This window comes from Lygodium microphyllum, chromosome 8, assembly GCF_053477565.2.
Source record: "Lygodium microphyllum isolate KBCC chromosome 8, Lygodium_microphyllum_v1.1.10, whole genome shotgun sequence".
NCBI classification, from domain to species: domain Eukaryota; kingdom Viridiplantae; phylum Streptophyta; class Polypodiopsida; order Schizaeales; family Lygodiaceae; genus Lygodium; species Lygodium microphyllum.
Window position 1 is genome coordinate 151,068,600 of NC_141142.1, and position 10,674 is coordinate 151,079,273.

The window sequence follows — 10,674 nt, forward strand, 5'->3', positions numbered from 1 at the left end:
TAATGCCAAGTCATTTCTCAATTGCACAAAACTTGTCATGCTACGATAGGACTAAAACTAATCTCGATGTGAGGTAACATGAAAGGAAGCCTTGGAATCAAGCAACCAACACTGAGAATATGTAGATGAAGCATCATTCAACTGAGAAGCATTAAGAGAGGAAGCTACTAAGATGTACTCATCATTTGACTCTGGCTACACTACATTTACCTCTTCAATCTTTACAATAGACTTACTAAGGACAATGCTATGATTATAAAACTTTTTTTGCATTTTTTCCTTGGCTTTCTCTTTGTGATTATCATTGAGAAGCTTATGGAACTATGGCTAAATATGACCCTACTTTCCATAGTAATGACATGTCAGAGAGGACTTATGACCATGGGACTTACTGTGAGATTGGTCATGAGACGAAGACCTTTGTGAGTTTCTACCACGATGGCCATTACTGCTTTTACCATCATGTTTGCCCTTAACAGGTAATGCATGAGAAGTGCGGGAGGAATCCATATTCTTTCTGTTTACCTCATCTATGAGTAAAGCACCCTCAATATCATGGATCTTTGAGCTATCTTAGAAGTATTTGCACACATGGCCTTACAAAAAGTATCCCATGACTCGAGAAGTGCAACAAGTAAGAATAAGGAAGGTAGGTTGTCTTTAAAGTAAATACCCTGCGAAGTCAACAAGTTGAAAATCGAATGAAACTCATTCAAGTAGACATAGACATTCCTTCCTTGATGCAAAGGTCCATAAGCTATTTCAACCAATACATATGTGGCATAGGACTTTGCTTGTCATAAAGATTGCATATATTTTCCCATAACTAGCAAGCATTATTTTCAAATACCACAACATTAAAATAAACCTATTTAGACAATGATAAAATAAGGGTGGATTTACATAGCTCATCCAACTCATCCCAATCATCTAATCTATGTCTTTGGGCTTGACACTTGTAGATTTCAATAGCTTAATCTAATACTTCTATACCAATACGTGCCATATTTGCATCTTCAGATAAGAAAAATTTGTGCCATCAAGTTTGTCAATATTGAAGATAGCATGCTTTAGTTGCTTTAGTGATTTTCATTTACCAATTTGAAGACTTATCGTGCTTTATGCTCTCGGATGTATTGGTTTATGTCTTTGGGCACTTGATGTTATGTACTTGATAAATACATATCATTAGAGTTTTAGATCTTCTATGCAATTGAGCTTGGTTTATTAAGATAGTGGGACTCTTCCCTTATGTACATGCTCTCTTGGATCCTCTTGGATGTAGTTACACCTACTAGTGGGCTGATTTGATTAACATGCTTTGGACACTAGCACTTACCTCTATTAGTAGGATATCAAGGATGTATATGTGCTTCTTGGTTATGTATTGGGCTCCATTACTCTCTACTCAGTTAGTTGTGTATTTGATGGATCTTTGCAATTGATCTTGAGATCTCTTACATACACAATGTCTATGCATATGGGATGTATTGGTTACTATCTCCCTTGAGTTTATGAAATAGAGACTTCAGTACCGGTTGTGTGCCTTTTCGTTACTAGTTGCTTTTACATATCTTGGGTGTTGCTAGGATATTCCTAGTAGTGGGAGCTTGGTAGTTCCTAATTATTTGCTCATACTGGTCTTAATCGTATTTATTACAGCAATGCTGTAATTACAATTTTTAACAGTCTTGGAGAGTAGACATTTTACTTTGGCAGTCTATTGCCTATAGTTGGTGGACAACTCTATACTTTGGAATTCCCTCTTGTTTTATCCTTACTTTGGTTGAGTTTTGGGGCTGATTTGCAATCATTCACAATTGCCCATTCTCTTGGATTTTGCAATGATATAATATGGCTAGTTCTTTGAATGATTAGACACTCGAAAGGAAGTTGGCGCCACATAGGTTGGGTCTCTTTGAGACTGCCATTTGATCAATTGCTCCTTTGGTAGATATTTTGCAACATCGAGTAGCATGGTACCTTGTCCGAGTCTACTCGCAATATGTAGCTCCTCCTCAGTGAGAATCTTATCAACCAGAGAGTTTTTTTGGCTAGTTCTGGCTAAGTCCATTGGTTTTGTCTCCTTTGAAGATTTAGGGATGGGCTAGCCTTAGTTCCATCCTCTTGAGATTCTTCCTGAGATTCCCAAGGATAGTCATGAGAGATCCTCATGGCATTCTTTGAGAGATCCTCATGGCACAAAGAAGTAATGAGAGATCCTCATGGCATTCTTTAAGGCTAACCTTGTTGAATTGTTGATAGCTCCATGATCCACACAATGCTCCAAGAATCGTAGTTACACATTCTTGCAATCAAGAGTGAATAGAAGCTTATGCCCACAACCTCATATAGCCCCACAAGTCTTCCTATCTAGCTCTAATATTTTTTACAATTTGCATGGGAGCAAGCCTAGATCTCAAATAATATTGTGAAAGTAATGGTGCAACCTACAATTATTACACATTGTGAATAATTGCTCCTAAAATAATATAATGCAATCCAAAATACATAATCTTTGATTTTGGTACATTATAGTTCTACTTGACTTTGTATCCTTCTTCATTGATTGTGTGTGTGTGTGTGTGTGTGTGTGTGTGTGTGTGTGCAAGTGAGAGTTTGAAAGAGGCTTTTCCTCTCCATTTTCTTTCTTCCCTTTATTTATTTCTTCTCCCTTTCTCCACATGGTGGTTCTAGTATAGGGTGAGGGTGAAAGAGGTGGCTTGGAGCTCTAAAGGGAGCATACAACAAAATAATGATAATGTTGGAGCTTCATTTTTGCAAATTGAACTATATCATGAGAGACGAGCAATGATGAGTCTATTACAACTAGTTCTTGAGTCCTCTTATTTATGGGATTTACAGAAAATGTATTTGGTAGTTAGAGTACAAATTGGCTATGTGAGAGAGTTTGTGCATAGGGCATGAAAACACTCGAAAGAGTAAGTCATCTTAACCTCCTTATACTAAGCTCTTGTAGAAACCATGACCACCATTCACATTCAAATCTCAACCTCCTCTTGAACCATGCATCCCTTTTCGATAGGTGCCATGTTGGTGGGAGGGTGCTACATTAGGAGGTAAGTACAACATTGTTAGTCAATGGTAGGGTCATTTCCTAGTTGATGTAGATGCAATTGTTGCCCATTAGAAAATTTCACTACTTAGTGAGTGGTGAGAGTACATTAAAAATGCACTTATGTTTGTGTACTACCAAGCTTCCCATAGCATATAGTGACATGCCAACTTGGCCACATTACTAGAGGTCATGGACCTTACATTGGTGTAAGTATGATAGCTCCATGCTCTTCCCTAGGCAATCTTCCAAGTGATGATGTGAAGTGCCTTGTAGTACAAAATCAATTCTTCTTAGTGCTTAGATGTTAAGTACAAAGGAAATATAAATGAATTCTCTTTTCTTAAATTCCCCCCCCCCCAAAAGAAAAAGGGTAATGTAGAGGCAAAGCTACCATTTGGGATGTAGTTGTAGATTAGTAGCTTCCCATTCTTGGCTAAGTAGTACACGTATAGTCTAACAATGTTAAGGTGGTAGATGTAAGCAATGGTATGCACTTTTACCTCAAACTATTTGAAGCACCACCTTATATGTTGCTACCATGGTTGCACTTGCCAAGGGCATACACTAATGCTTGCAACAACTCATGGAGAAGTCCTTGTTGAGGGCTACAAGCTTCTCATGCTTTTACACTAGCTTAGACTTGGAGCTCCCTTTAGAATACTTGTTGGAACTAGTGGAGCAAGGGTGGTAGGTGATGGCTATAAAATTACATGATGTAGTAAATAGAATCTAAGCAAATAATAGGGATGGCATAGTAAATTAGAGGAGAGTTGAGGTCTCCCTATTTAAACATAAATTGATATAATGATGGCTCTAGCTCACCCATCCGCTTTAACAAATAAGCTTTTATCATGATCAAGATAAATTCTATGTGAACAACATTAAGCTTGTTGGATGCTCATTGACTACGTGGATAGATTGAGATGGTTCTATGAGGACCACTTGGAGGAGTAGGAGGAGGTGGCGGTGGTGGTGTGGCTTTTCTTATACAGGTGTAGCACTTAGTGAGGTTTTCTAGTGACCCCACCTTGAGGAAGTCATTCAAGACATCCAACATCTTGAGGAAGTAATTATTTTGGGGGTAGGGTACTTGGATTGTGTCATTGATGGATGCAATGTAGAGCAAGTGTTGATGTTCCCATTGTCATCGATAACATTGTGAGTTTTTACATGGTAGTCAATGAAAGCCTAAATGCTCATAATATTGGCGCCAACATAATGATCAATTGATACTTAATCACAATATATATTTGTTTGTAATATATATTATTTTAGCTATACCTTAGGGAATTCTTGAAGCTCCAAAGGCCTTCCCAAACTTGCAACATAGTAGCAAACCTACAAAATTTGAATTTTGAAAATCTCTCTTTGTTTCCTCTTTAAAAATCATGCAACATTGCAACTTCTCTCTCTCTCTCTCTCTCTCTCTTTAACACACACACACACACACACACAACTCTCTCTCTCTCTCTCTCTCTCTCTCTCTCTCTCTCTCTCTCTCTCAACAGGAGCAGTAGTAGGTGGGGATCATCATGTTGTATATTATTTTAGATGTACCTTAGCGAATTCCCAAACCTCCAAAGGCCTTCCCAAACTTGTAACATGGTACCAAACCTATAAAAACTGACTTTTGAAAATGCCTCTTTGTTTCCTCTCTAGAAACCATGCAACGTTGTAGCTTCTCTCTCTCTCTCTCTCTCTCTCTCTCTCTCTCTCTCTATCACACGCGCGTGCGCGCACACACACACACACACAACTCTCTCTCTCTCTCTCTCTCTCTCTCTCTCTATCACACGCGCGTGCGCGCACACACACACACACACACAACTCTCTCTCTCTCTCTCTCTCTCTCTCTCTCTCTCTCTCTCTCTCTCTCTCTCTCTCTCTCTCTCTCTCCCCCCCCCCCCCCCCCTTGGTAGGAGTAGCAAGTGAGCCTCATGGCATTTAGGACTCTCTCTTTTTCTTGTAGTAGTAGGTGGGGATGCATATAAGCTTACTCAACCTTCTCTCTCTCTCTCTCTCTCTCTCTCTCTCTCTCTCTGCGCCGAGAAGCAGTAGTGGGCCTTGAGAGAGGTTGACGTAGCTCTCTCTCTCATTCATTTACTCACTCACTCTCTCGACGCAAGCCTCAGGGCGTTTGGGAGTGAGAGGGCACGGTTGCAAAACCAACAAGGAGCATGAGAATAGCAAACAATCATCATAGAAGAAGCATGGCCATAGTAGTGTGGGGAGTGGTGTGGTGGAGGGCACTGTCATTGACAGTGTATGGAGTTGGGAGTAGAACGAGGTGGCATACTCGGATTAGGTTGTAGTTGCGGAGCTAGGTCAAAGCAACGATGATGAAGCCGGATGGGCAATGACAGTGCATGAGAGAGAGAGAGAGAGAGAGAGAGAGAGAGGGGGAAAGAAATAAAAAGAGAGGAGAAGGGATAGAGAGAGGAGAGAGAAAATAAAAAAGACAAAGACAAAGAGAGTTTAGAGAAATGCAAGAGAGAAGATAAAAATAGTAAAATACAATAGGTGGAGAAAAAGTGAGGAAACTGAAGTCGCCATATGGTAGCATGACAATGTCGCTTTTGTCAAAAACCTGCTTCGTAATATATTCGCGCAATCGCTGCTGTGAAGCTGCAATAGTGAATTTGTATTCTCAACTAACCATATAGTAATTGGTAGGCTGCCATTGGTAGGAGAAGCATTCCAAAGCGTTCTATGTCTAGTAAATTTTAAAGATGCCCTTGCTATCATCGCTACAGACAACAACTTTGAGAGAAGAGAAAAGCGAGACAACAACACAAACAAGATAGGGAGTCGGGACCAAAGCCAGAACCTAGAAAAAGAGCTTCTCTCTCTCTCTCTCACTCTCTCTCTCTCTCCTGTGTGTCTGTGTCCCTGCCCATCTGCCAAAAGGCCTCTGCCAAAAGGCCTTATTTTCGCGCACACAACCCAAAGACAGAAGAGAGAGCTTCTGTTCTGTGTCCTTGCTGCTGGGCTGCCCTCCTCACCTCTTAAGCTCTCTGATCATGGTTGTGGGTCTCTCTGGATTGCATCAGCTCGCCTGCATCCTGCTGGATCTGCCCATGCTCTGTTCGAGCTCTGTTCCAATGGCTGGTTTTGCCCATGCTCTGTGCCAGCTCCCCTACTAGCCTCCATGGGATCTCTGCAAGGCCGCAGCCGCGAAGGAAGAAAGCGAGACAGAGGAAGGTAAAAAAGACCGCAACCGCAGAGGCATCATTCTCTCTCCGCCCTGCCTATTGTAATTTCGGCCTGCAACCCCCTGCAGCCCCTGGTCCAAAACTTTGGTTTTGGCTTGCTGCAGAGGTTCTTCTTTGCAGGATTATATTTTTCCGCAGTTACAAAAACCCTGGAGAGACCAAAGCACGCCCCTCTTGCCCATAGTCTGATGCATTCTTACCTATGTAAGTCTATCAAGCTCTGTGCATCCCTTGTGGCTGTGGACAAGAGAGCCAGAGGGCAGGACGAAGCACCAGCGACACAGGCTGCGGAGCCCAAGGCCATGCCATCTCTTCTCAAGCAGCTTCAGGATGCTCGGGCAGCTGACAAAGTTGACCAGAAGTCTAAGAAGACAGCCAGGCCGGCCGCCCGTGAAATGCAGAGCAAGGGCCAGAGCAAAGTCTCCTCATCGAGCTCCCGAGCTCGTCAGAATGCTCACCGTGAGTTTCTACGAGCCGTGTCCATGGCTGAAGGCACAGTCTTCACTAATTATGAAAGTCTGCCTGACCTTCAAGCTGCATTTTCCATGTTCAAGGAAATGTATCCACGGTATTCCGAAACGGCAGCTATTGACAATCTCCGAGCAACAGAGTATACCCACCTTGATGAAAGTGGGCGAATCTGCTTGGACTACTGTGGATTTGGCCTTTTCTCGTACTTGCAACAGGTCCATGAGTGGGAGTCTGCTTCTTTTGCTCTTTCTAACATTTCAGTAAACTTGTGCTCGCATGCCCTTTTTGGAGCTGCTGAGGCTGGAACCGTAGAATGTGATATAAGGAAGCGGATCATGGATTACCTTAACATCCAAGAGACAGATTATAGTATGGTTTTCACTTCAAGCAGGGGGGCTTCATTTAAGTTGCTTGCAGATGCCTACCCTTTTGAAATATGTAGAAGACTGATTACAATGTATGACTATGAAAGTGAATCAGTAGGTTGGATGGTGCAAAAAGCAAAGGAGAAAGGGGCGAAGATCTCAAATGTGAGCTTCAAATGGTCATCTTTGAGAATTGTATCGACTAAGCTGCGGAAGCTGCTGATTGCTAAGAGAAGGAGAAGGGGACCAGCAAAGGGGCTATTTGTGTTTCCTGTGCAATCTCGTGTGTCTGGTGCCAAGTATTCATACCAATGGATGTCCTTAGCCCAGCAAAACAAGTGGCATGTGCTCCTGGATGCGTCTGCCATAGGACCCAAAGATATGGATTCTCTAGGTCTTTCGCTCTTCAGGCCAGATTTTATAATTGCATCTTTTTATAAGGTGTTTGGAGCTGACCCATCTGGCTTTGGTTGTCTTTTCATAAAAAACACTGCTATTCAGAGTATACAGGATGAGTCTGGAGCCCCTGCAAATGGGATTGTCCGGATCATCCCGTATCCTACCCAGTGGTCTATGAGTGGATCTTCTGATGGTAATCCTGAAGATATAGATGAGCTGGAGGGTGGTAAAGACGATGGACGAGAAGTTGGGGAATTTGAATTTTACAGAGGCAGTACTCCTGTTGTAGCTTCATTCTCTGGTCCCATGCTTGGCTTCAATAAGCATTCTGCATCTGATGATGAAACTCATAAACTACCTCGGATTGAAGGGGTCGTAGAAGAGGATGATGATGATACTTCTATTTGTGAATCAACAGGAGAGGTTACTCGTAGCCCTGTTTTTAGTGAGGATGGTACTGACAATTTGTTCTGCATAGATATTGGACCTAGCCCTATTGGGACAGCAAGTCGCACCTCTATGTCTGAAGAACCTTTTAGTGGGCCATTCAGTGGGCCATTTAGTGGACCCTTTAGTGGAGGTATAACTTCAGGTGCCTTAGGTGAATTACAACATCATTCTATGTTAAATGAAGCTCAAAGGTTGGATAGTGGGGGGTGTCCTAGTGATACAGCAGAGATTCGAGGATCCCAAGGTTTGACAAACAGCATACTTGAAGATGGAGAATTAAGTTCATCTGAGCATGGGAGTGAAGACCTTGATGCTGCTTCACTGCCCTCTAAGTTGAAGACAACGGGTGAAGATGGAAGCACTAGGTATGTGGAGTTGTTGGATCCAGGAAGGTCACCATTTACAGAATCGCAGTGCTTGGAAACAGCTGGGGATGATGTGAAAGAGGTTTGCAGACATGGAGATGCTCCTACAGGCAGTCAAAATGAAGATAAGAAAGACAAACAATCATCTGCATTGGAAAATGGTGATGCTACGTGCTCGGCCAGTCATGGTCCTTGTTCAGCAGGTCAAGAAGATGAAGTCTACCACAGTTTTAGTGAGGGCGATTTAGGAGGTATGCACAATGGTGCAGCCTCCTCTGAACCTCGAGGAGATCAGGAGAAAAGGTGCGAGATTGAAGTTTGTGAGCTTCCAGCTAATTCTGGGAAGCTTGTAAAGCAGGATTCCAAAGGGATGTCCAAAGAGAGAGCTGTTTGGAATCAGGGCGAGAGTGCTATTAGAAGAGAAACTGAAGGGGATTTCAGGCTTTTAGGTAGAAGGAATGGTGATAGATTCATGGTAGGTAGGAGCATATCACCCATCATGCAGGACTCTGAAGATCCGAGCTCTGCAGTTGGTGGAGACCATTCCGCAGGAATTTATTTCGGCCAGAGCGAAGATGGCTCACCATCTTATGACCTGGATTGTGCAGAGCAGGAACAGTGGGATGAGAAGGAGCCAGAAGTAGTCTGTAGGAGCCTCGATCATGCAGACATGTTAGGGTTAAATAAAACCACACTGAGGCTTCGGTATCTTATCAATTGGCTAATAAGTTCGCTACTTCAACTTCGTCATCCTGGTCCTGAAGCCAGTTTGTTCTTGGTTCATATATATGGTCCTCAAATCAAGTATGATCGGGGTGCTTCTGTGGCCTTCAATCTGTATGATTGCCACAGTAAAATGGTTCATCCCGAGGTTGTACAGATGTTGGCAGATAAATTCAATATTTCTTTGAGCATAGGCTTTCTTCGGAATCTCCAATTGCCTGATAATACTGTGGACATGCAGACCTTCTTGGACAATCAGAAAAATATGACTGCTAAGAAGACACTGCACGGGCGAGACCATCGTAGACGGCTGCCCTCCAGGATTGAGGTGGTGACTGCTGCTTTGAGCATCTTATCTAATTTTGAGGATGTGTACAAGTTGTGGGCATTTGTAGCAAGGTTCCTAGATGCAGATTTTGTATCTAAGGAGCTTGGTGGTCAGCATGCTATTACTAAGGAGGCACTCTCTTTGGAGTCTTGATATTGTTGCAAAAAGGTGTTAGCATCCAGATATTCTTGATTGATTTGAGGGATGGGGCTCACCTTTAAGAATATATAAGGCAGCAGTTTGCAGACTGCAGGTTCTCCTGCGCAGCACATCAATAAGATGGCCTCTTTCGGGAAGCATTTCCTTTGGGCTCTACATATATAGTAAATTATATGTGAGGTTTAAACATCAATGTAGAGCAATCAAAGTTCATCCAGCAGGCATGCTGCGATGGATGAGAGCATCCAAGGTGCAGCTATCAACTAGCTGAGTTTGAGTTACATTTGTAAGGTAATGGGGTGACCCTCATTCCCCTGTGATGGGACAGGTTGATATTCAGGTTTCTGCTTACAAGTATGGGTGAGTGGACAGAATAGATTGCTCCTCAGCAGCCCTGTAAAGTATCTCTCTATTTTTGCTGCAGAGAAGTTAGGCAATCTATTCTGTTTCTCACCAAGCCCCTCGCATTGAGGGTTGATGTGATATGATTCTGCTACTCTGTAAGGAACATGTCTACGTTTCTCAATGATGGGGTAGTTATTCTGATGTGGTAAATGGACAGCAACACTATCATTGCCAAAAATCAGCTTTGTAATTTTTGTTTCCTAGAACTTATTAATTTTGTAGCGAGAGCATCATGTGCCTTTATGCCTGTAACTTGGAGATGGGTGGGCAGGAGGTCTGGCACTCTCTATGATATGAGTTTTAGTGCTTTTCTGGGTTCAGGGCAGTGGAGGCCCTGTGTTCTTGTTATCAGGCTTCCAGATGCTGCAGCTATGCCGTGGCAAGTTCAGATGTCATAACACTGTTCAGTCTTGAAAGGGTAAACAAAGTGAGTTTGCATAATTTTATTGTGATGTCTTATGTGAGATGAGGATTGTCGGTTTGTTGGGTACATTGGGCTTCTAGCTGTGTGATTGGGTACTAAGAATTATCCTAGTATATACATGGCAGGTACAGGTCCGGTGTCTGCAGGCTTGTTGGAGCAGGGCTAAGGACACCACCTTTACATCCAAATGCCACCATGTCACAGCATTAATTAATTTGGAGGGGAGAAAATATTCATTTGCATGAAATAACGCTGAAAAGTCTTTCACTACCTACCTTTGACATGGTCTCACTG

At 42.6% G+C, this 10,674-nt stretch overlaps 1 protein-coding gene across 1 annotated transcript; it reads left to right on the forward strand.

Annotated features, from left to right (window-relative positions):
- The first annotated feature begins 5,932 nt into the window (after nucleotides 1-5,932).
- Nucleotides 5,933-10,373, forward strand: LOC148033001 (uncharacterized). Its single transcript, XM_087683699.1, has one exon. It carries the CDS (start codon nucleotides 6,480-6,482, stop codon nucleotides 9,543-9,545), a length of 3,066 nt encoding a protein of 1,021 aa, XP_087539825.1. The 5' UTR covers nucleotides 5,933-6,479; the 3' UTR covers nucleotides 9,546-10,373.
- Nucleotides 10,374-10,674: the final 301 nt, after the last annotated feature.

What these genes read in the sequence shown, in the direction of transcription:
- LOC148033001 (XM_087683699.1), top strand. Translation starts at nt 6,480, where the DNA reads ATGCATTCTTACCTATGTAAGTCTATCAAGCTCTGTGCATCCCTTGTG.